Here is a 27,824-nt window from a genome sequence, read left to right as displayed (position 1 = left end):
TATATTTGTACATTTTTTTTGCTGATTTTGTATTTCGGTGTATAGGTCCTACCTACCTATACTGGGTACCTACTACTGACCTATATATTAAAGAAGAAGTAAGAAGGGGAGTGGGAGGCTCCTTTGCACAGGATGCCGGCCAGATTACCACAACAACAGTACAAGGGTACCACAACGGCGCCTATTACTGCCGTGAAGCAGTTATGTGTAAGCATTACTGTGTTTCGGTCTGAATGGCACCGTAGCTAGTGAAATAACTGGGCAAATGAGACTTAACATCTTATGTCTCAAGGTGACGATCGCAGTTGTAGTTCCATTCCGAAGTTTTAGGGTTTTTCAAGAATCCTGAACGGCACTGCATTGTAATGGGCAGGGCGTATCAATTACCATCAGCTGGACGTCCTGCTCGTCTTGTCCCTTATTTTCATAAAAAAAGAAGAGCACCACCATACTTCGGTACCATACTTATATTATATACATAAATACCTACTTATATAAGAATCTTAGTTGCATTTTGTTTTCTATACACCAGCAGGGCTACCTACTCTTGAAACAAATAACAATGTGAAGCAAAGCCCATTTGTCAGTCAAGACACCATTGTAAATTTTCTGGGAAGGGCTATTACAGTAGGTACCCAAATAAATTGCAATCGCAAGAGTAAGATAGTATAACAGTAGTCAGTAGTTATCTGAGTACATTGGTATGACGTGCTTACACCACACGAATAGTGTTCGAATAGACACCTGAGTGCACTCGGACAGTGAAAACCCCGCTTAAGTAAATTTTTGGAGCATAGTGCTGTGTTGGCCAATTACAAAAAAATGTATAACGCCGTCAATCAAGTGTCAAACACAAATAGAATCAATCCAAATATTGTCGGCCACATCGTAATGAAATTATCAGTGTAATTATAATCAATACATAAAATTAATAAAACAAAATGCCGAAGACTAAAAGGAAATCCGTTGAAGCCGTGAATAAGCCGTCGAAATCAGATGTGTCAACTTCGTCGGAACAAAATGTCCGTATTATGAAGAATGTCGATTCAGGTGAGAATATAGCGTACGAACTCAAATTGTACATCTGTTTTATTTTATGAAATAAGGATAACAAACGAGCGTATTTGTCACGATCATTGCCGCCCACATTCTGCAATACCAAAGAAATCACAGGAGCTTTGCTGGCGAGTTTGCGCGTCAATTACTAAAACCCCATTCGTCCTATCACCGTTTTATAACAATATTTCTCTTTGTGCTTCGCCTATTTTCATAATACTAGTGAAATTTCGATCGATTGCTAATACCGCATTCCTATGGAAAGCAATGCTAAATTATAATTGACACAATAGAACGAGACAATAGTTTAAGCTGGTCCACATTGTAGCGCTCTATAACGTGCAATTCCAGTCACCCCATCAGCTGAAACCATATGACTGAGTAAAAAGTATATCTGCTCGATTTTCGGGATTCAGTACTCTGTGAACAGAGGGTTGCAATCTCGAGCGATTGCGAATTCCACGGTCATCTGGCAAAGCTAAATTGGCTTGGAAGATGCTGGGCGTAAGAAATAGAGCACGAGAATGCTTCAAGCCGACCAGTTCTAGCGCTCTACAAAGCGCTGGTCCGGCTACATATGGAGTGTTTCTGTCATCTCTGGTCTGGCGCACCCGAGTATGAGCTCGATCAGAGCAGCTAGAATTGTCCGGGACCCAGTGCTCTTTGAACGGCTGGATCACTTGGCGTTGGGTAGAGCCGTCGCTTCATTGTGTGTCTTCTACCGCATTTATCACGGGGCGTGTTCCCAAGAGCTATTTCACCTAAAAGAGTTTTTCATCAAAAAAATTCTAAAGGAATCAATTTTGATTATTGCTGCCGAATTCCACCTGTTTTCAAGGAGCTTTCTTCCACGTAGGTATTACTGTGGAATGAGCTATTTTCGGGACGATACGACAGGGGTACCTTCAAAAAAAAGAGCGTACACTTTCCTTAAAGGCCGGCAACACTAAGTGATTCATCTGGTGTTGCAAGAGAATGTGGGCGGTTGATCACTTAACCGTACGCTCGTTTATCCTCATTTTCCATAAAAAAAGACTAAATTTAGTTTAATGTGTTTAATGTTTGAAAATAAATAACAAGCTGATTTCCAACCATTAACACTATTTTTTTTCAATAACTTAAAAAATACAGTAGACAAGTCCAGGTTTTAAGCTTCAATGCTTCTTGTTCTGGTTGCCAGATTTCAGAAGTGGCAACCCTATATGAACAGCCCTATCGCCGAGTGTTGGACGGGACTGCTTAACGGTATACCTCCTTTAAACACGCGGGAATATTCCGAAAAACTGTTTGAAAATTATTTACACGCTTGCCGTCAAATCCACCATCGCACCAGAAATATTATTATCGATATATATAAAAGAGATTTCCACGTATATAGTCACTCATCACGATATCTCTAGAACCATTAGAGCTAAAGACTTGAAATTTGGTAGGAATATTCTTTTCACTGAGTAAAGGTCAGCTAAGAACGGATTTCCATGTTTTTTTTTTATTATGAACAGAACGTCTGTCGGGTCAGCTAGTTATTTATAATAGACTAAGCAGCTTTCACTGATGCGTCTATATTATTTGCGGAAGTGCTTTGAATTTTCTAAACGATTGTCCAGTCTTTTAACAGATCTTGACATAACGACATTTTTGGGCAATTTATTCTATATGTGAACAAATATGTTGGTCAAAAAGTGTTTTAATGGATTTGACGATGCCAATTGATATTGTAGCTTCATATCATATCCCCTTAGCTTAGGATTGATCCTTCTTGGAAACATGCTCTCAAAATTTGGGACATTATAACAATTATTTAGTATTTTGAATGTTTCAATTAGATCACTTTCTCGCCTTTTTTTGAGTGTGTATAGTCCAAGCTTTGTGAGTCTTTGTTCATGTTTTTTCAGTTCCCTTCTTCATTCTTCTTCATTTTCTTCATTTCTTCTTCATTCTATATCCTTAACGAATTATGGATTCTACCTAATACCGTAATACCTAATACTACTGGTATGATATAAGTCTTATAGATTTTTATAAAGTTTTTCTTGGTGATCTTGAAGAATGCTTTTCTGACTAGGTACAAGATTGAGTCGGCATTGTTTTCAGTAGCCACAACACAATTACTAGAGTAAAATATCAACTTGAGAATATGTGGCGTTCCACCATAGTGCGGTTTCAAGGTTTTCTTCCGCGTACTAACTTTGAAAACAGCTTTGTCAGGTGTTTCCAGGACGATACGACATACCGACCTATAAAATTAAATCATTTATGTGACATTATAGTTCGATAATAATTATTTTTGTTAGGAGACGGACCTTCAAGAAAACCGGCAAGAAGTCGGCGTAATTTGGAGCGGGTACAGATGTTGGCCCGCCCTACCGCCAGGCGTCTACGTTCGTTGTGGGACGAGAAATGTGCAGTCCTGCCTCCTAGCAGAAGAGACAAGATAAAGAGTGCGCTGGAAGAAGATTACTTCTTAAGTCCCGAGTAAGAACTTTTGCAAAAATTGTGTGTTGTTGTCTTTTTTCTGATCAGTTATAGAGACAATATAATACACGTGATCATGCTTACCATCTGCCGCAGTATTTTTGATCAATATGAAATACCGCGTAATTACGTAGATTGGTACCCACACTCGACTTAAATCTTCTCACTTCCCATAAGGTGGACCTCGTTGTTATATGGCAGCATAACAATAGCGCCAGTATCATAATATATAGTATGATGTAGTGGAGACTATATTAGAAGTGAAAACGAAAACTTGATAAAATGTTATGTTCCTACCTTCCAAGATAACTCAAAAATAGATTCAACACATTAGTATACCTAGGTAACACTGAAAATGTTTAGAAAATGAAAAACGGCTTAATGTAGAAAGTTGCCAATACTTTTATTGTTTTTCGAAGTAATCTCCGTTCCCCTCTACACATCGTCGCAGCAGTGAGCCCATTCTTCCTTAGGGGTCTCTGCTATGGCATTTTCGTACGCTTTCACCGCATCTTCAGGGCTCGTAAAGCGAATACCTCGAATTTTATCTTTAGTTCTTGGGAATAAATAAAATCTTAGGGCGCCAGATCAGGACTGTATGGCGGATGACTCTTTAACTCGACACCTGCCATAGTCAAATATTCAACAGTCCGTTTTGCGGAGTGCGCTGAAGCATTGTCGTGGTGAAGGAGGATCCTGCTTCGAGGGCGCTACTGTCGAATTTTTTCCAAGACAACAGGCAAACAGCGATTGACTTCTTCCTTTCTTTACCCTAGTTGGCCGATCTTCGAAAGGAAACACCCACTGAGTTGATTGTCTTTTGGTTTCGGGTTCGGAGCAATATATCCAGCTTTCATCACCTGTGACGATGTCAAATACAGCATTCGAGTCACCGCCGTTGAACGTATCTAACATTTGCCGACATCAGTCCATGCGAAGGTGTTTTTGGTCGTTGGTTAAAGTATGGGGAATCCATCTGGTACAAAGCTTCCTGACGCCTAAATGTTCGTGTGATATTTTTTGAACTTATACCTCATACCAATGCCTAGGCTTGCCCGTATCTGTTGATAGGCCAATTTCTTATCTTCTTCTATCATTGTCGCACAGCACTGATGTTATCTTCAGTAGTCGCTGTTAAAGGACGTCCTTCACGCGGATCATAATGAGATTGCTACGTCCATGCTTAAAATCGTTAAACCTATTGTAAATAGTGGCACGAGATGTGGCTTCATTAAGAAATGCTAATCGCAGCCTATCATAGCTTTGTCGTTGTCATAATAAATCATTAACCGAAAATTTTCTCGCGTTAGGTTTACTTTCACGTGTAACTAGAGTTTTAGATTTGCCGCCAATTCACAAAAACAAATGACAAATCAATACAATATACTACGTTACCAAAGAGTTCTAAAATTGATTGAAATTCAAAAAAAGTTTTCATTAGCAATGTTTCTAACTGACCAGTTCTAAACATTTTCAGTGTTACCCACGTATCGAGGGTTTGTTTTATGTCAACTACGGATGTAGATTACTAAAAAGTAAAAGTTAACCATTGCACTCCTATTGATAGCTAGAAACCAGCGAATGGAATAATAATAATATTGAAATAATATCGTATTTCGTCTCGCATTTTTAAACTTGGACCGATAATTTTTGTTTTAATATTGATCAATAACCAATGTTTAATCGCCTTTATTTATTAAAGACGAAATAATTGATAATTTTTTTAAATAAATTTTTGATGTTTCATTTTCGACTTTTTTGGAATAAAGCTAAAAAACCTGATAACTCAAAAATGGTTCACTTTTGCATTATGCATTATGGGGGTTAAAATTATCGTAAATAGTTTCCCTAGTAGTAATACCCCTATCAGCTCCTATCGGCAATACGTTGAATTCAACGTAATTACGTATAACCCTGTATTGTATCTAGGTACAAAAGGAAGGTGGAAAATCAACGAAAAGACTAATCTATCTGATATTAGAAACCTAAAGTACCAGTGGGAGGCTCCTTTGCACCGGATGCTGGCTAGATTATGGGTACCACAACGGCGCCTATTTCTGCCGTGTAGCAGTAATGTGTAAGCATTACTGTGTTTCGGTCTGAAGGGCGCCGTAGCTAGTGAAATTACTGGGCAAATGAGATTTGACAACTTATGTCTCAAGGCGACGAGCGCAGTGTTATGCCGCTGGCATTGCGTATCACTTACCAACAGCTGATCGTCCTGCTCGTCTCGTCCCTTATTATCATAAAAATAAAGAAAAAAAGGCCAAATTTTGTCACTAAATTTGCCGCTGCAAAAAACTGCCACACTAGCATCAATCCTATCCAGCTAGTAAATCTGCTGTATTTCAAAGTTATCATAATGCTTTTAGGCAAACTGAACAATATTTTCAAGCACTAAACGAATCGTCGAAGAAATGGTCGGGTCCGGGTGGAATGGTTAGTCGGAAGGAACAAGCGGATAAAATGAAGGAATTACGACAGCGACAGAAATGGCTCGTAAACTTTAGCGCTCAGGTAAACCGATGATGAAATGATATACATTGACCTATTATCTTATAGTATAGGTTATTATTATTGTATTGGTCCTCATCGATGAGGCGATTTATTACTATGATAAGTTCATGGCCTAATAAGCAACACTTGTATATTATATCATCTCCAGCACTGAAGATCTGAATTCAAAAAAATTAAGAAACTCTTGTTTTCTTCTAATTTTTTAGTCATATTCTCCATCCATGCAATCAGGGCTATTCTGCTTAGAAGAAGAGCGAAATATTATTACGTTAGCTGATGATGGATATGCGGGTTGCTCAATTGACTGGCTCAAGTCAGTTTAACATATACATCTCCAAAGTGTTATGTTTTAATTACATGTGGTAAGAACATTCACATCAACATCCGTAGGAGAACCAAAGTCACCGACAAAGCCCAAATGATTGCGAAACTGAAGTGGTAGTGGGCAGGGTACATAGCTCGGCGGATATATGGCCGTTGGGGCAGTAAGGTCCTCGAATGGCGACAACGTACCGGAAGGCGTAGTGTTGGTAGGCCCCCCACAAGATGGACCGACGATCTGGTCAAGATCGCCGGAGTTGGTTGGATGAGGGCAGCACAGGACCGATCGTCATGGCGATATTTGGGGGAGGCCTTTGTCCAGCAGTGGACGTCTTTTGGCTGAAATAATGATAGTGATGAAGAACATTCATATAGGTACTTACAACTAAAACGTAAACTAGTATCCCTACTGTACGTACTGTTTTTTACATTTGATTTTTCTGAATGCGAATGAAAACAGACGACTGGTACTCAAGCCACTCCCGTGCAAATAAAATAAACGTTTTGTCATCTTTTTCGAAGGTATTAGCTTATAGATGACACAATCGTTCGTAATTTCGTATGGCGATTATGGATTAAACGCGGGTAAATTATAACTCACTTTTATCCTGCTGATATCCGTGTATAGATTATCTAATATTGTGTAATAACTCCTAACAGGCTTTAATTTAGAGGTGAAAGGAGTGTTGTTACATCATTGGATTAGCCAAACGCATTGTTTTTTTAAGTAAGCTGCCAACGTATTTTACACAGGGATTACTAGTCTCCAATTTCTTGTATTAAATTAAGGAGAGCCTCTAGAGTGTTTTTACGAGGTAACGTCAAGTTTTCGCAAGAAACATAGAATTCGATAGGTACCTACCGGAGTAAGGGAATCTCAACCTTATGTCTTGCAATGTGTCAACCCATATTTAAAAAACTAGGATTGTTACCATGTTTGTAAAAAAATAAAGAATTGTTTAAATCAGCTTATGATCTAAATCAGCGGAACCGAAGTGATGCACAAAGACTCGCGTACTACATCATGTTCCAAAAATTACTAAATATAATAAAAGTTGTGTATGTAATTATGTTCGTGTTTATAATAAGTTACCGAGTAGCATTAAAAAATTTAAATTCTAGATTAGATTAGATTCTAGATCGGATGTGTGCTTCAAACAGAATAATAAAATAATTGCGATACAAAAATAGTTATAGATCGTAGAGGGGCGAAAATTTCAAGTTTTGTGTATTTTTCAATGCTGAATCATAATAAAATAAAAATTTTGTAAAAAAATATTTAGACCCTTATCATTTAGGGGCATGAAAAATCGATGTTGACCGATTCTCAGACCTAACTGATATTGATATAGATGCACACAACATTTCATACAAATCGGTTCAGGCGTCTCGGAGGAGATTGGTAATAAACACCGGGACGCAAGAATTTTATATATTAAATGTATTAGTCTTTATGTAGTTTCAAACTGACAAAAACTTACGGCCGTTCCCAATATACTATCTAGAGATAGAGATAAATTACTGCCTTCTACTGTCAGTAATTAGCTGTCAATAATCTGAAGCTGTCCCAATATACCCGATAAGTCATTCTCATCGCCTTATATTGGGACGCGTAAATTTGCAATTTCCATACAAATTTCTATCGCTGGTAAGCTATACGTCGTCCCATTGCCAGACAGCGTGTACGGATAAGGTGAGTTACCGTCGATAAGTTTATTGTAACAGAAAAGTCTACGATAGTTACGATTTTTGTCTCAAGTAAGAGATAGACTGAATATTGGGAACGGCTGTAAGTCCTTACATTGTATCTTAATTATGCAACGAAACACATGCCATGCAAACGCAAACACATATCGTATATATACATCTTCATGCGGTTTTCTGCGTGAAATATTTTAATTGCCATAATCTGCTATACTTCCATTACATTCCGAAACAATTTTCTTCGAACTTCAAAATGTTATAAAATTACTATTATAATTATTATTTAGGTACTAACATATCAATGTTTAATCAAGGTGGCGTTCCGCCTCTGTGATTACATAGCGAAGGGGCAGAAAGAGATTCTTGTTTCAAACAGATTAAGAAGTATCGCCGATGTAGTCCTGGAGAGAGTTGCCGAGATACTGGGTTAGTACAAGTACAACTAAATGTACTTCTAGTGAGGAAATAGCCTCTAATACCCTACCGTGCATATTATAATCCTATAGCATAACTGCTGAGCCATAGATCTTTTTTTTTATAGAAAAGTAGGACAAACGAGCGTACGGGTCTCCGTGGTGTTCATTTTCATTCACATGTTCGTGGTGAAAATACATGGTCAAGCGAATTTCGACCTACGTGTTTATTATGCAGTTTACAATGCACTGTCGCTCAGGATTCTTGAAAAACCCGAAAAATCTGAGTGGCACTACAACTGCGCTCGTCACCTTGAGACATAAGTTGTCAAGTCTAATTTGCCCAGTAATTTCACTAGCTACGGGCCCTTCAGACCGAAACGCAATGATGCTTAAACATTACTGCTTCACGGCAGAAATAGGCACCATTGTGGTACCCATAATCTAGTCGGCAAAGGAGCCTCCGACAGGTAAATGACGTCAAAAAGTCGCCTTTTACAACGCCCTTGGGCCTGGGACTTTTCTATGTTTCCCATCAGCTGAACTTCGTGCTCGTCTCTTTCCTCATTTTCATAAAAAATACAGCAAGCTGAGGGTGCTTGCTTTTCTTTTGTAAGTACGGACGGTACTCCTAAGGGGCTGTTTCCTTGCGAGCGCTTAAAGTCGTGAGTGTTTCAGGAGAGCCGAAGCCGACACGAACGGACCCGGGTCGCCTCGCCCGGTTTATGGTGGCGATATCCGACCGTATCGCTGTTTGGATTGAGAACGCCGTCTACCGCGCCGATGCCCTCGAGCCCCGGGAGTCGGGCAGTGATGAGCACATGCGACTCGACACTGAGAAACCGCTCATATGCTAACAGGTATGCATGGCATAGGGGTAACGATAATAATTAACTTATTGATTAATGCAACGTAACATTCATCATCATATCAGCCGGAAGACGTCTACTGCTGGACAAAGGCCTCCCCCAAATATCTCCACGACGATCGGTCCTACGCTGCCCTCGTCGAACGTATTTCGGCGATCTTGACTAGATCATCGGTCCATCTTGTGGCGGGCCTACCAGCATTGCGTCTTCCGTCTTCTTCTCCTTCACATAACATTATTAGTAGGATTAATGCGACTTGATACTGAAAGAAGAGCTTATTTGCTGAACTGAAGAGTAAAATGGATCCGAATGAATCTTAGTCTGTTAAATATATAAAGAGTAAATGGTTGACGTGGCATAGGATGAACCAGTTTCGAAAGGATTAAAACGCGTGTAATTTTAACTGTGTTTTGACATTAGTGTTTTGTGTAAAAGTATTTATTATTATTATTTTAGTTAAATAGACTTCGTGACCTTTTCAGAGCACATTCTCAGAAGTACTGCGCAACATGCGTTTTAATCCTTTATATAGTGGTTCTCGCGGTAATCAAAGAAAATACTACATAATAATACGAAAAATTACATATTTCTGTGAGGGGTCAACGAAGAAATGTCATCAAAGTGAATTTAAATTTTTATATTATTTTATCATACTAATTACAATGTAGCAACATTTTGTACAATCTCCACGAAGATATTCCTGAAGATTCTTTGGGCTATGTGTTTGTTGGTCATTGAACAGGCGCGCGTCATTTAAGTGTTTCTTTCGACACTGGTAAGCTGTATCAAAATGGAACAAATACTACATTATATTATGCGATTAAGTGTATATATCTATCTAATTAATAAATAAGTATTACAAAGTAAAAGAACCTAACATGTATAACCATTTAATGAAATAATGAACAATATTAATGCACAATTATGTACACCAATGTAAACGGGCGGCTTAGTCGGGCGTGTCTAGAGCTGCCAACTATTACTGAATGAAATAGACTATGCTTCATTTCATAGTGGATAAATAAATAAAAATTATAAAATTTATTCAGTAATATTAGTAAGTATTTATACCTATAAAGAGTACAGATAAATAAAAAAGGGTATCGTGTTTTTGTTTTATATACCTAAACGTTTTTTTTTCTCAAACAATTTGTCACTTTGACATTATATTTTGACCCGGCTGATTCTTGTTATGTTTAGAACATAGACTTAGTATAATAGCGTAATAGACGAACACTCTCCTCGTCACCGTAAGACTTAATTTAAAATGTTCATGTGTGTTAGTTTTACAGATGAGTTAGTGAGCTAGTGAAGTGTGTAGTATTTTGCTTTTAGATAATATCTATTACAAATATTGATAAACGGCGATATATTCAAGTATGCAATATTTTATTTTCTAACACATGTTTTTTTTAATTAATCTTTAGGAAATAAGAGTGTTTATTGCGTATACAAAATGTAATATTTTATTGAATTTGTTTTACGAAAATAAGCACCAGGAAAGCAGAATAGAATAATCAGTATTTAACTGTGAAATGTTGTGGTGTGATAACAACACAATCTAACACATAACACTATAGTCAAAGTCAAAGTCAAAAAATCTTTATTCACTGTAAAACTTTATAAGTTATTTAGTGCAAGTCAAGATGAAGTACAAAAGTTACAATAGCATTCAAATGAGTATAACAATATTCATTAACAAAATTTAGAACATTAATTCCAACTATCTTTATCATTCAAATAATCTTTCACGCTATAGTAGGCCTTAGATGTTAATTTATTTTTTACGATACATTTAAATTTTTTAATAGGTAACATTCTAATTTCATTTGGGAGTTTATTATAAAATACAACACAATCCACTTTAAAAGATTTAGCAATTTTACGGAGCCTAGTAGATGGAATTGCGAGTTTATGTTTGTTTCGAGTATTGACACTGTGTACTTCACAATTTTTTTTAAATTGGCTTATATTTTTATGGGCGTATAGGAGGTTCTCGTATATGTACTGGCAGTGTACTGTCATAATATTTATTTCACTAAACTTTTCTCTCAATGAATCCCTTGAACGCATTTTATACACTGCTCGAATTGCTCTTTTCTGCATCACAAATATGTTTTCAATATCTGCAGCCCTACCCCACAATATAATTACATAAGACATGACACTATGAAAGTAGCTGAAATATATTTATCTAATATCCGTTAAAATACAGTCCAATTTGACAGGAGACTAATGGACACTAAATTGTCTCAAATCGGTTTCACGGTCCATCTATTCCGTCTCTTTCTCACACCTAGGTTGGCAAGGGCGCCACGCGCGGTGTGGCAGCTTAGCTCGCCAGGAGATATGTAAATAGAGTATTTTTGCGTACTTTATAATTGTAATAGATTATAGAGTACATTCAGTATACGGTAATTAGAGTAGGTACAATTGGCTACCCTACTTAACAGCTTAACTTATCTGACGGACTGTATGGGCTTAGATATCTTGAAATGTTACTTATTATTCCCATTTTCCTGTCCGGACACGCAAGGGTCATGAAAACTTCTTATAGAGACTTGCCCCCTTATTCATAATAGTCTGCTAACTTAAAGCATTGCTAATTCTCACTCTGTCTTCTTCTATTGAACTAAGTCAGAATGAGAAAAAACACTCCTAAGCGGCTGTTTAAAGTAAGCGGACCATTATGAATAAGGGGGTTGATATTTTGGTAAATAATAGCTTTATTATACTTTGTTTGTTCAAGGTATATAGGCACTATTGGAAAATTCCAAAAATTCAATACATCTAATAAACGTGTAATGTATGTTATGAATCTCGTAACAACGCACGACCACTTTATAATCTATTGTCTATTAATGAAGTACCAGGGAACCAGTAAAGCAAGAAACCTGCATAACAACGACAGCACATTGTTATGTATTTGTCTCAACAGGGAAATAATAACAATTATTGATTAGCATTTTGTTACGCAGGACAACTATGTTAATAAGTTATAGGACGCTTGCATTGAGATCTAGTTGTCTTGTAAACCATGATATTTATGTCAATGTGAACGCGAGTTGAACACTTTTACAATGAATTTATGATCACTTTTTGACTTCGTTGTAAATTTTGTTGTGTGTGACTTTAACTGGTAGGTATATCTTGGTAGGTGTATGGTGGGATAGGGTGATTGTGGGTTGGTAAGTAAACAAATTCAAATTCAAAAAATCTTTATTCACTGTAAAACTTTCTAAGTTATTTAGTGCAAGTCAGAATGAAGTACAAAAGTTACAATAATATTTAAATGAGTTATACTCATGGGCGTTTATGGCCTTTTATGACCATAAAAATAAATAGGCTCGAGAGATATTTGGGCAAAAATATTTTTAGCTGACTTCAAAAAAGGAGGAGGTTCTCAATTCGTCGGTTTTTTTATGTTTGTTACTTCAAAACTTTCGACTGGGTGAACCGAATTTGATAATTATTTTTTTATTTGAAAGCTGGTGCTTCCCATTTGGTCCAGATCTGACAATGGCATCCATGAGAAAACCATAAAAGTCTTAAATTTGCTATACATACGCAATGATATTTAAAAGTATAGATAGGTTACGTAGACAACATTCGGTGTTTGAAAATGATACACTAACGCACACATGAATAATTTAACATTGCAATAGCACACTACATTACAATTACACGTCAAAGAAGGATAGTAAATGCAATTATCGCAAGCGAAAGAGATAACTCTAATTTGCTAATTGCTTCGTATTTGTATAAAGAAAATACAGTTAATTCATCAGCTATCAATTACGATTCATTCATGAGTTCATGTAGTAAAAGCTATAAAGTAGTAAAACTGCATTGAAATTAGGTAGATAATGTGTCATTGATTTTATAAAAAAATAATTTAATATTGATTATAATATATAGCAGTCTCGATCCGAACTCGATGTGACAAAGACGTGTTCGTCAAACAATATTTTACTTTTGTATATAATAATAGTATTAGTAGGTTTTTATTAAGTCTTAACGTTATAGTTTTTTAAGTAGTGCTGATATTTCTTTGATATAATAATAGTATAGAAATCTGATTGAGTGTTATAGTTTTCTGTGTTGTGGTGACTTCTATTTCTACGCATACCGCTGCCTACTGCAGTACAAAGTGACGCGATTAATAACCAGTTCCGTATCAATACATTCCTGAGCACCGGCGTTGACAACCTTCGGCATGGAAGATTTATGCAAGCGTTGCAATGAAAAAGTTCTGGATGGGGCCTCGTGTTCGGGTTGCCGATTAACCTATCACTTCCACTGTGTTAGCTTATCGGAAGTTGGGTGGCGGAGACTGGGATTTGAAAGACAGGGCTCGTGGATTTGTCCTGAATGTAGAAAGAGTCCTATCCAAACGAGCTCTGCTTCCAAGAATCTAATTCCGGAGGACGCTTCATACCAGGTGCAACTAACCAGAATTGAGAATATGCTGTCCCCTCTCACTTCACTCCCAGAACATGTCGAAAAATTACGCAATGAAATGTACGAACTAACCTCAAAGATAAATACGAGTGTAATTGAAGATATTAACACGAGGCTGGCAGATATTGATACAAAACTCTCTGTTGTTGAATCTCTAAGTCAAGAACTCGACCGGGTTAAGTCACAGATTCTCAACGTCGAGAATAGATTAAAAAGTTATGATACTGAACTTGCGAAGAAAGATGCTGCTATCTCTAATCTTCAAAAAAATATTGCTGCATTTGATTTAGAAAACAAACGCGAGCAGCAAAAATCCCGCTTCTTAAATATTGAGTTAGTTGGCATACCGGAGAAATCGAAAGAAAATTTGGTTGAATTACTTCTTCTCTTAGCTACGGCTATTGGTTCCGACCTTAGAAGAGACGACATTGAATTTATAACAAGAGTTCACTCAATTCGTCAGAAACAAGGACACCCAAGGAAAATTGTGGCTAAACTTAAGGATAAGAGAGGTAAAGATGAACTCCTAGCTAACTTCAAAAAGCATAATAAACAAAAAGGGATAACCTCACGTGATCTTGGCTTTGATGACAATTCCATGAAAATCTTCATCAACGAACACCTCACAGTTGCTAATAAGATGCTCCTTAATAAGTGCAAACTAAGAGCTAAGGAACGTAATATCAAATTTGTTTGGGTGAAGAACTGCGTAATTTATTTACGTCGCAATGAAAAATGTCCACCCAAGGCGATCAGGTCAGAAGAGGAATTGAACGATTTTTTAGACACTTCGCAGGTTTAATGCTCAGTTACCATTTTTTATTATTAGAGTTCATTGTACCAGAAATACGTATATTCATCACACACACACATATTCATCACACACACTTTTACCACTCAAAAAAAATCAAACTAATTATATTCATTCACACTTACACATTATTATTAATCTTAAGAAACAAAAACTTAAATTGTTTAAAACCTCTGACACTCAGTACTCACATCACTGCCGTACAATTTTTAGTAAATGATTTTATATCTACCCTCTTATCTGTTATTGTTTTTAGCCATGTTATGCATTTAATAAGTTATCAATTGCTTTTTATTGCAACAAATTTTTATATTAGAAATTATGTAATTGTATTTACATTATATTGCGTAACCGTGTTCTTTTTGACATTTCCTTATATTTTAAATATTTTTACTTCTTAATAATTAGGTTTCTTTATGATGGATTTAAATAATCTCAAAATTTATTATCAAAATACTCGCGGGTTACGCACGAAATTACACTCACTTTATAATAATATAGAAACAAGCAATTATGATATAATAATTTTAACAGAAAGTTGGCTATGTGATGGAATTTTAAACACGGAAATATGTGACACTCGTTATGATGTATTCAGATTTGACAGGAAACACAAGAGAAGGGGCGGGGGCGTTTTGATATGTATTAAGAAATTACTTGCTGCGTTTATTTCACAGGACTCAAACTGCGAGCAAGTAGAATGTATATGGCTAACTATTCCGAAGGGTATATATTTAAGCAATCGCTCGCTACGTAGTGACAAGGATTTACATATTATAGCGGCATACATCCCCCCTAACTCGGATGCGAATAATTTATTACGTAACTTTAATAAGACCCTAATATCATTTTACGATAAACATTCGAATGATAATTTTCTTATAATAGGAGATTTTAATTTTTCTTTCATTTCATGGTATGGTAATGATAATAGTTACAGCATTACAAAATACTGTAACTCAGAATTATTAGAATCGGCATTGAGTTTACTAAATACTTACAATCTGATGGGATTAAAACAATATAATTTCAACAAAAATAGCTGTGGTAACATTCTTGATCTTGTCTTATCAAATATATCTAATATTGACCACTTTCATAGTCCCCTGGTTATCGTCGTAAAAGACCTTTTTATGAAAGCCCTACAACCACATTTTTGCGTGATAAAGAAATTTTTTAAGGGTAACTATGAGACGATAAATTTAAAATTAAAAAATACAAACTGGTCCGACATCCTAAATGGCTCCGTTGAAGAGGCCGTGGATAATTTTTACAGAATTATTCATTCGCTCATAGAATCTCATATACCTGTTATAAAAATCTCCTCACGTCATCAATACCCGAAATGGTATACTCCAGCTCTAATTAATTCAATAAAAGAGAAGTACAAAGTTCACACTAGGTGGAAAAAGTTTAAAAATCCAGGAGACTATGCCATGTTCTCCTTGCTGAGAGCCCGAGTAAAGAGGTTGCAAATCGAATCATATACAAAATATATGAATCGTTGTCAGAGTAATATCAAAACTTCGCCTAAAGAATTCTGGAAATTTATTAAAAATAAACGCACTGATTCTGGTATTCCTCACAACATGTACTACGGAAGTAGTTTACTTACGAATGGACATGATATCTGCAATGCATTTAATGAATACTTTCAAAGTGTATTCCAACCTAGTGACCTAAATGATGAGACCCTGAACGAGGAATCAAATATTTCCGAAAATCTTCACACAATTGAGATCGATGAAAGAATACTTAGGAGGTTGTTTAGTAAATTGGATATCCGAAAGGGCGCCGGTACTGACGGTATACCAGCTATTTTTATAAAGAAATGTGAATCGGGCCTATTACCTCCGCTACTAACACTCTTTAAGCGCTCCATTAATGAAGGGACCTTCCCTAGATGTTGGAAGGAAGCCCGAATAGTACCAATACATAAAAAGGAATCAAAAACAAATATTAGTAACTATAGAGGTATCTCCATTTTGAATATATTTGGTAAAATGTTAGAAAAAATTGTATATGATCATATTTATAGAAATTGCCTACAATGCATCCCTATCAACCAACACGGTTTTATTAAATCTCGTAGTGTCCTTACTAACTTGCTTGAGTTCACTCATACCGTTAAGTGCGACATGAATGATAGATCACAAATAGATGTAATATACACAGATTTTGAAAAGGCTTTTGATAGAGTCAACCACAGTATACTATTAAAGAAGCTTTACGCAGTTGGAATCAGAGGGAACCTTCTTAGATGGACAGAATCGTATATAAGAAATCGCTGTCAGGCCGTCGTCCTCGGTGGTTTTAGATCAGACTTTGTTGAGGTGACTTCTGGTGTACCTCAGGGATCGCACCTGGGTCCTTTGTTATACAATATATATTTATATGACATCAGTAATTGTTTTGCTAGTTCAAACTTCTTGCTGTATGCTGACGACAAAAAGATTTATAAAAAGATTTCACAAATAGACGATTGCTTTATGTTACAAGATGACTTAAATAGACTGTCACAATATTATAAAATAAATAAAATAACAGTTAATATTGCTAAATGTCAAATTATTACATTTTCACGAAAGCATAATAACATAAAATTTGATTATACTTTAAATAACGAAATTATTCCAAAAATTACTCAAATAAGGGATTTAGGTGTGATCCATGATAGCAAACTAACCCATAATAACCACATCGAAATAATAACACAGAAGGCTTATAAAAATCTAGGGTTTATTCTTCGCACTTGCGAACCTTTCAATGACATCTTGTGCCTAAAAGTGCTATATTATGCTTACGTGCGAAGCATCCTTGAATTCGCAAGTCCTATCTGGAGGCCTACATATCAATGTTATATTGACCGCCTTGAAAAAATACAAAAGATATTTATAAAAAAATTGAATTTTAAATCTCAATTCATTCCTATAGACTACAAAGAAGCCTGTAATTATCATAAAATCGATACCTTGGAAGATAGAAGAGATGTAATTGATATGTTACTCCTTTATGATATATTACATAATAAATTTGACTGTCCAGATATCTTAAATAAAATATCATTCCAGGTACCAACATTACGTACTAGGCATACTAATTTATTTAACATTCCCTTTGCCTCTACTAAGTATCTTAAATATTCACCTCTATTTCGAATTCCTGACATATATAATAAGAAATTTTCTTCCGTCGACATTTTCAACTTATCACGTCTGAGGTTCATAAAACTGATATTAAACTGTTTAAATTGCAGGAGTTAATCATCAGTATATTCAGGATAAATTATTAGTCTCACATCGTAATTTAAACATTATATTCGAACACTCACATTCACTCACACCACTCACATTCACTCACACCAATCACATTCACTCACACCAATCACATTCACTCACACTACTCACATTCACTCACATTACTCACACCACATAACCTACTCACCGTTTCAGTTACTCAATATGGATACGATTTCTTCTTTTCTTTCTATGTAATTTTTTCTTGTAAGTTTTTCTAGTATTTTTCGTTTTTGTCTTAAACTACTTTGTCACATACTTATTGTACTGTTAATAGTATTCCTTTTAATTGGCGTATCTATTCTGTATAATTTTTAATATACTCTTTTCATTTTGTTAGCTGTAAGGAATCATAAATAAATAAATAAAAAAATAATAAAAAATAATAATAGCCACATTGATGATATCAATTATTTATACATAAAATAATAAAAAACATACAGACACCAAAACAAAACCGAAAGGTATCTTCCATTTTTATAATTTTACTAACAACGGCTCCCAAAAAGTTTTAAGATTACAATTATTATTTTTTGTATCTTATATTATTTTTTAATGTCTTTTTGTTGAGGGTTTATTTCAACAAGGTAATGGGAGAAGAAGAAAATGATCCATTGATTCTTCTGCAGTTAACAAGGGATATACTGAAAGGGACAGTGTTACTGAAAAAACTCCTACGTAAACAAATAGCACTCACTGTCTACATCCGCTACCTACCCTAAAACTTGTTTTAGTAGTTTGATAGTTCAGCTACCTATATACGCACTTGTTTATTAAAAAATATTACATTCACTGCAACAATGACTTTTTTACATCATTTCCTAAAATATTCTACCTCGATCATCCCGCAACAGACAGCATCAATATTTTGTCATTTCTGTACGTTAATCTATGATCGGCTTGGCGGCGATCGGCGCTGTCATGGCAACACATTTATTTTGTTAGATAAATAATGAAATCAAATAAAATGTTATAATTCATGATTTCTTAACTGTGGTATGTAATTCTATGATTTTTTTTTACTTTCGTATCATCAGTGCATCTTCCCATAACACAAGACGTTATTTTAATGTTGTACCTATATCAAATTGTAAGCAATTCTGTTAACAACAAACGCGTGTGTACCGTTTTCGTATCGAGAGAGCGACTACGACCAAAGGAACCAATTGACTCAATTTAGGCGATTGATTTTCGGTGCGCTAGTGACATATCTACCTCTTTTAATACTATAATATCATTGATACATACGTATAGCAAAGTGGATGATAAATTTACGAATATCTCAATATCGCGCCAACCGATTTCGATGATTCTTTTTTTATTGTAAAGGATACTACTACTAATACTTCAAAGATAGTTTGGTTAGGTTCTGATTACGGAATCCATGACAAAGTAACGGAACTCTTCAATTCTTAGGAGCAAATTAACGATACTCGGCCGAATCTTTTTTAATGGTATCCGGATATTTAAGTCATCTACCATAACATAGTTATGGCCAAGTAATTGTCGTAGTCGAATATGATGATCAATGGGACTCCTTAACGCTTTACAGTAAGGGTGCGATCTGTGGCAGAATTTCTAACTATCTAAAATCAAAGCGCTTACGTTCATTGCTGCATTGAAAAATTTAGTATACTCGTATCTACACATATTTTGACAAATTGTTAGTGTATTCAGATTCACTAAAAATAAATAAAAATAACAAAAAAACAACCGACTTCAAAAACATTCCAAAACAATAGATATAATATGCACTAAAAAGTATAAAATAATTGCGTATTTGTATACAATCTAATTAATTAATCTAATTCTAGTTACGATTATTGTAATTTTTGGAGTCAGTGTCGTCTAAGATAGGTTTGTAACTACATACATATGTAATTATAGGTGAGATGTGCTTGAGTTGTGAGGAGGGGAGAGGCGAGAGCGAGTCGCGGCGGAAGGACACCGATTCCAAAACTGACAATAATTGTAACTAGAAATATTTAATTATAAAAATTTCTCAGCAATGTAAGCTGGGGTATTTTTTGTGAGACCATGATTTTTCCATCCGAACGTAATTAACATAATTTTGTATCTAGATCACAATAAACATTACCAACTCCATCTATTGAATTAGTCGTTATTTTGCGGAAATCCATAATTATCCAAATTTTGTGATTTTAATTGAGTATAAATTTCACTGAGTTTTGTCTTTAATCAATTACATTCAACTGTGTCAGGCAATGTGCAAGAACTTGGTGAGTCAGCATCCCATGAGGATGCCTCGTGTAGATGCGAAACGTGTGTCGAATTGAAATGAAAGAAATGATTGGAGTCTTGTAGATCCAAAGAAATTCGAGAAATATAAATACTTCCGTTTCTAAAAACAAAAGACTTCCATCTCTGAAAAACAAAAGATACTGTACTTACTTAATGTCTTGTGTGCTAAACAACTAACTGAGTACTAAACGGTGGTCTCATGCCGTTGCCATATGGCAACATGTATAGCTGACATGAGGTTAATCTAGTTTTACCAGCCAGTATTTACTTTTTTGGACCCCTTGGGTACCAAAACCAACCAATCATTCCACTACTGATCGCCCAACTTGTGATTGTTACAAAATTTATCTAAATTCGAAAGTTGTATTTTATGCTCCTTATGTTTTCTTTGAGAGAACATTGAGTCCGTGTATTTCAAAAGCTACATTGTTTTGAGCTTTTTTAATTCCTTTGACATTTTATAACTAAATCTACTTATTGTTCTTTGCACACATTGGTTATTGGAATTGTATTGGTAAGTTTGGAATCCAGCAAGGTCATATAGATCACAGTAAGGTCCTAAGGTGGAATAATAATAAGAGAATAGTGCCTCTACTAGTGCATACAAATCGCTTGAAGAAAACTGCTGATGTAAAATATAACGAAAATTAAATTTTCGTGGCCATATTAGTGACCTAACTTATAATAATAATTGACATCTGTTCTCGGTGTATCGCATAAATAAACTATCTAATCATATCTTAAAACTGGAGCGCTAGTTATATTTTTCCTCGAAGACAATCTTTTACTGAACGTACAGTTAACCTTAGCTGGCTCCAAGGGTTTTGCAGGACCTGGTGACCTTCAGGGCTTCTATATAAAGCTCGTGTCTTCCGTAGATCAGTATAGTTTGCACTTAGAAGGCTTTGAAGCAGTTCTTGTGAGATCTACACTAACCACCACCCACCAACATGAAATTCCTCGTATGTATTAATGTCAAATCATTATTTTGTTTTTATTTTCTTTCTAAACGTGTTGATGGTTAATATTAAATACTTTTTTGTACTCCTCTACTTTCATCTGTCATTTATATAGACACGATTAGTAATATAAGTACATACTTTATTGAGTCTTTGGAAAATTGTATACTTTATGGCCTAAAAAGCACAATTGTTTTGGTGCCACAGACAACTAAATCTATGGTAGGTTCATAGAAATGCGTAGTACATACTATATTACAAACAAAATATTGACATGTTTAAATGATTAGAGTAAAACATTTTAATGTCAACGTAATTAAGAACGTGTTAATATAAGTATGCCAAGATGGTTCTAGGTATATTTTGTCATTTTAAAATTTTCCGCGTTGGCTGTATGGGTGGACCTTTGCCATTCCTTGAAGGAACAATTAAACCACTCACCAGAGAAAAGTATGTAGAGTTTATACAATACATTTTACTACCATTTAAGCAACTCTAAAACTTGTGATATTTGTTTAATTTTTGTTTTATTTAATTACCTAGTCGTAGAAAAAATATTGTATGCCACACGTTGTATAACTGGGTCAAAAAACGATCTTGGCGTCTTTGTAATGTTCGCCTGTGGATCACATCGCAACCCACGCCACTCGTGCATTTGACCCTCATTATACAACTGGTGCATAAAATACTATTATAGCAGCCACCCGTTTCGACGTTTTGCTCGTTTAGGTCCTTAAGAAGAAACCTTTTTGGAGGGTGGGCATTTATCCATAATCCATAACGTTCTCCACTCATTTCTCCTGGGTGTCTAACCCTAGATAAAATTATTTTCGAATAATTTCATTATTATCATCTGTTTATGTTTATTATCACCTGTTATCATATCTGTTTTACTTATGTACAATGTATGCGAATTGATCCATCTACCGCATTCGTTACTCTTTTAAGTTTTCTCATGATTAGTGATTAATTTAGCTTTGCTTTTTTTAACTTACTTAAAATATAATGTAAAATACTGACTCTGTAAATATAGATTAAAAAGAGTGGCAATGAGTTTTTTGCCACTTCTTGTCATTAGCGCCCAACTTTTCTGAAGGGTTGGTAAAATCTTTGACATTCATATGTGTCATTTTGACCTAATTGAATAAATTATTTTTGTTTCTTTGTTTCACAATTCTCATGCATATTAGCTCTGTATAACTGTCTCTACCTCTTTTTTTGACTCCACATCGCATGCTATTGTTTCCTAATCTATCCTTTAAAAATCATATTTGCTGTTTTTTATTCAAGTGAAAACTTCTTTACCATCGTTGTGATTTGAAAGTCGACGAAACGAAAAAGCGACAGTAAAAAGATACGAAACGACATAAATTCATAAGATTTAATGAGAGAGAAAATGAGAAAGAGAGATGCTTTTTGCATTAGGTGTATAGTGTTTTGGTACTAGGCGATTATAGTTGAAGAAGAGATTGTCTTATGTATGACGCGAGTATACCTTAATATATTCTGACGTCATGCGCAGGACGTATAACTTTGTAGACACAAGAAAATTAATATGGTAGCGGTTATAGTAATGTATTTCATAGCGGTCTGTAGCAACATGTACCAGGACTTCATATGCAGTTTAGAAGCTCATGCATTTTTTTAATTAGATGAATTTATCCACAGGTATTCTTTGCCCTCTGCTGCATGGCTCTCGCCTCAGCTGCTCCTCAGTTCATCACTGCCTTCCCCGGCTACTTTGGCACAGGACCAAGGGTAATTGCGTTTTTTAGTGTACATGGAAATAATATAAAACTATTACATATAATATACTGGGGCACAGAGCTCATAGCATAATTAGCCAATAATGCTTTCAAGACAATGCGGCTGTGAAAACTGTAGTGCATTGGAAGTGAAATAAATAACGTCTCCACCAAGTTGTCTCGTCAATTCGCAGGCTTATTCAGAGCAGGAGTATTATAATAGTATTATTTCGTTTTGCAGACTGTGGTCGCTGGTCCGACTGTCGTGAACGATGCTTGGGGCGGGCGCTTCGTCGCTCCTGGATACATCGGCACCACTATCTGGTGAGGTCCACTCACACGACATTTAGAAGTACCCCCATGATTGGCTCAGCAATTTGTAATTAGACTTGTAATAAACGTGCTCAACGTAATGTTTCGTTTTTAATTTATAATCATCATCAATTTGTGTGCCTTATCTTGCCATAAGTTCTTATCTAAATAACAAAATAAACCGACTAGTTTCGGACCATTCGGAGGTCGTTCATCAGGGTGAGTGGAGTGGGTTCGCGATAACGTCCCGTCTCATACTGAGGATTTGTGCTCGCAGTGCGCGGCTTGACAGGTGCGGACGAAGCGGGGTGCGCCGGAAGGTATCACTGAAACTGTTTTGTTACATATTGATCAAACTTGTATTTATTAAAAGAAGTCTCACCAATAAATAAAAAAGTCACATATATTCGTAACCACTAAATTTATAAGTTATATCTCCTTTATAAGGTATCGTATAAATGAATATAGTGCAATTATTTTCGTGACAACTGAAGGAAAAGGAAGGAACAGGATTTTTTGTAACATTAAATTTACTATTAATTGATATTATTAGTTAATCTGTTTCGTCAGATAGTGTTTCTAATACGTACGTTTCTTCAATATCAAGAAAAATCATTTATTTTATTTGCAATAAAGTTGGAGAAAGCGTAGTTCTTAGAAAACCATAAAAGTGAAACCGAAGTGCATTTTATTTATAATTTAAATTGCATTTTATATAAAAATAATGACATTAATTCTTCGACTAATGCATAGTTTTGGTGGAGTGGTATGCAGGTTTGGCTATCAAAAATCGAATATTGTCCAATTCTCACGTTTAAAACAAATGCTTTGTTTGTTAAAGGCATCAAAAGAATCTTGGTGAATATTCCTGGTTATGTATTTCCACTATATAGATTTGATAATTGTATTATTATTATTATATATAGGCCTTGTCTCCCCAATCGCTCTATACGGCGCAAAGACATAGATATTCAAGGCAGATAGTCAGAGAATCAACGCCTTCGCCAAGTGGAGTTGGCGTCGTATGCTCCGTATACCATGGACGGCCCGTCGCACAAACTTCTGCATCTTCAAGCAGCTCAAGATAGAGGATGCTCAGCGTCGCTGCACGGTCTGCTTACAGCACATAGTGCGATACTTCAGCCATGTTCCACGCAGAGAAGCTGACCTTGAGCGTTTGATGGTGACGGGGAAAATAGAGGGTAAAAGACCTAGAGGCCGAAGTCCTAAACGGTGGTCTGATCAAATCGCCGAAAATATGAAGATCCCGTAGACCAGACCGTAGACAGCTCGTAGACCATTTGGTTTGATTGATGATTGATTAATTTGAATCTGAGTCACGATCCTCAGCAGCGAGGGAGCGACTAAGAAGAAGGATATATATACGCCATTGTTTCACCGATAATTTAAAGTTGTATTGGGCAATAGAACCAAAAAAATCTTAAGAGGTACACAAAAGGGTTATGAACCGAATTTTTTTCTTACTGTCAAAAAATATTTTACCATTGATTAACATTTTCACAGGGATTAGTAAACATCCCTTTAAAATGAATAAGTAGAATAAAATAATGAGTTTCGTTTTGAATCCTTTGTATTCATTACTGTAAAAAGAAGAATTTGAAATATCTTGAATATTTTATTGTGAATAGGTAAAACACCTCTGTATGAACACAAGTTAGAACCATTTATTCGGAGGTCGATAGGAAGGTAAGTTACATTTAAGTGTGTATTTTAAAATCCTAGTCGTAATATTTATCTTGCCCAAATATTTAAGTAAACAAGCAAAAACAGGTAAATAATTAATTGTGACTTAATTAGATGTTTTAAAAATATTTGACTAATGCATCAGTCGACAGTCTATTTAGGTAATTGTTAAATCGGTAACAATTAAACAGGGTGCATATTGTTTCAATTATTTCGTGAAAATAATTTCATCTCGTCTTAGGAATGTATCTAATACACATGTGTAATATTCAATGAAGAGAAATATAAAATATTTTTAACAAAAAAAAACAAGCGACGTCAAATACACTATTCCAAAACAATAGATATTATATGCACCAAAAAGTATAAAAATAACTGCGTATTTTTATACAATCTAATTAATCAATCTAATTCTAGTTACGATTATTGTTATTTTTGGAATCGGTCTCGGGAATACAATCGGACCACACGGGAAGCACCAGCTTTCAAATAAAAAAAGAATCATCAAAATCGGTTCACCAGTCTAAAGTTTTGAGGTAACAAACATAAAACAACATACCGCCTCCTTTTTTGATGTCGGCTAAATACTTAAGTAACTAAAGGTTTTATGTTATGACTAGCAAAGTAATTGGTAGTGACTTTGAAACCGGTCTGTGACAATAACTTTTAATCTCATAACATTGAATATCTTATCCGTTATAAGCGCGATTAAAAATACTTCCGTTCACTAATGCAGATTGAACGCGAGAAAGCAAAAGTTTTCTAGTTTATATTTAGTGAAACATCAAATATGTGGGCAATTTACATAAAATACGACCGGTGACATAATGTAAATCTGTCTCTGGCCAGTTATACAACGAAAAAACAAGTGTTATGAAGCTTATGATCGTATGAGAGATTTCTTTAATAATTAGCCGACGATATGCCCAATACGAAAGAAAAGCGTAATTTAACAGCACAATTACCTTAAACAAAATAGATAATATTGGAATGAAAATTATACCAATGTTAGTGACATGTACTTATGTTGTAAGTTAGTTACAATATTATGAATTGAGCACAAAAATACGGTGTCATAAAAAATCATTGTGGTTTTTTTTTTATGAAAATATGGGACAAGACGAGGACGGTCAGCTGATGGTAATTGATGCGGCCTACTCATTACAATGCAGTGCCGCTCAGGATTCTTGAAAAACCCCAAAAATTCTGAGCAGTACTCCAACTGCGCTCGTCACCTTGAGACATAAGATGTTAAGTCTCATTTGATCAGTAATTTCACTAGCTACGGCGACCTTCAGACCGAAACACAGTAATACTTACACATTACTGCTTCACGGCAGAAATAGGTGCCGTTGTGGTACCCATAATCTAGCCGGCATCCTGTGCAAAGGAGCCTCCCACTGGTGATGAACAATTCTAATCGTTAATAATCACTTGTGGATTTGCAAAATGAAGAAAAAAGGTTTATCCGCGCTACAGAGGGAGGTTTTTCATCTGTCAAAAGTGTAATTATTCTCACCACAAAAATTATGCCCATATTACATTAAAATTCCAACCAGACACGTTTTAACGTGTAATAGTGTTCTCTATATCATACATCACGCGTTACGTTGAAATCTTCCAAAATCACGCAATCTGCTGGTTACCTACAAAAACTTTTAAACGTTCTAAAATTTATGGACTACACTGTTCATAAGTCTTGGCTTTATTTTTATTTATTTATTTATTGAAAAGACCAACAGCATTAATATTACAAATTAGTCTTAAAAATTAGTGTACATATAAAAGCCAATTACAGGTCTCTCTATATAAACAAAAATCAACTAATGAGTTTTCAACTTAAATTACTTTAACTTATAAACAAAAAAATCGACTTATGAATTTCAACTTAATTTACTTTAACATAATAATATGTATAGTTTAAACATTAAAAGAATAATATTATGCGTATGAAGGCGAACTTAATATATATATATATCTATTATTATATTATGTTATAGTGTTTATTTTATGTTTGGATGTGTATGTGTGCGTACCTATTTGTTCGTTTTATATTGCTCCAGTAAAATTTTTCGTATCTAGTGTATTCATTAATATTTTAATAATTTCTTTTTTAAAGATATTTTTACTGCGATTATGAATGTCGACATTCGAAAAAACTTCGTTGTAATGCTTACAAATTCTGTTAATGGGAGAATCTACAGGATATCAACTGTATTATCAGACGGTTGGCTTTGAGATAACATCCGTTAGGTCAAGAGAGCTGGACGCTGACGCACAGCAAACAAAATGGTGGGATCTATGGCATAGCATTTCAAAGATTTCCGTATTGTAGTTATCCATGACAGCATCATAATTAAGTTCTTACTGTTGCTTCATTTTTCGCGCAAACTTGAGTCTTCACAATATATTCCTGATAATGTAAGTTTGAGAGCACAATATTGAATTCCCAAGGCACTTAAATATAATATAATAATATTAATATAATATTGACACACTGACATTGTGTCATTATCTTGCCCCAAACTAGGCATAGCCTGTACTATGGGTACAAGACAACGATATATTTAATGCAATAATAAATACTATACATATAAACAACCTTGACTCGGAAACAAACATCACATAAATGTTTGCACCTACCGTGATTCGAACCTGGGACTTCTAGCGCAGTAGGCAGGGTCCCTAACCAGTGAGCTATGTAAATGATAGACAGCATTAGTTCTCAGGAAAAATATGAACTGTCAACTATTCAGTTGTGTTTAATTAGGTAATGTACCTATGTAGCAATTGCATAGAGATGTTAGTTTTCTCTGCATTGTCTATCGTATTAGTTAGTCATTAGTCGTATTCGCAGTGCTAGGAGTTGTTCGTGATGCTACCAGCCTCAGATATACCACCACCCGGATATTACGACGA

The 27,824-nt window shown here is 35.3% G+C and overlaps 1 protein-coding gene across 1 annotated transcript; it reads left to right on the top strand.

Moving 5' to 3' along the window:
- Window positions 1-847: 847 nt before the first annotated feature.
- On the top strand, window positions 848-23,190 carry LOC126967828 (uncharacterized). Its single transcript, XM_050812514.1, has 7 exons — window positions 848-1,050; window positions 3,351-3,531; window positions 5,904-6,048; window positions 8,388-8,499; window positions 9,165-9,346; window positions 22,813-22,902; window positions 23,131-23,190. Exons 1-5 carry the CDS (start codon window positions 942-944, stop codon window positions 9,341-9,343), a joined length of 726 nt encoding a protein of 241 aa, XP_050668471.1. The 5' UTR covers window positions 848-941; the 3' UTR covers window positions 9,344-9,346; window positions 22,813-22,902; window positions 23,131-23,190.
- Window positions 23,191-27,824: the final 4,634 nt, after the last annotated feature.

This window comes from Leptidea sinapis, chromosome 14, assembly GCF_905404315.1.
Source record: "Leptidea sinapis chromosome 14, ilLepSina1.1, whole genome shotgun sequence".
NCBI classification, from domain to species: Eukaryota; Metazoa; Arthropoda; class Insecta; order Lepidoptera; family Pieridae; genus Leptidea; species Leptidea sinapis.
The sequence above is the reverse complement of the archived record's forward strand: the minus strand, read 5'-3'. Positions and strand labels throughout refer to the sequence as shown.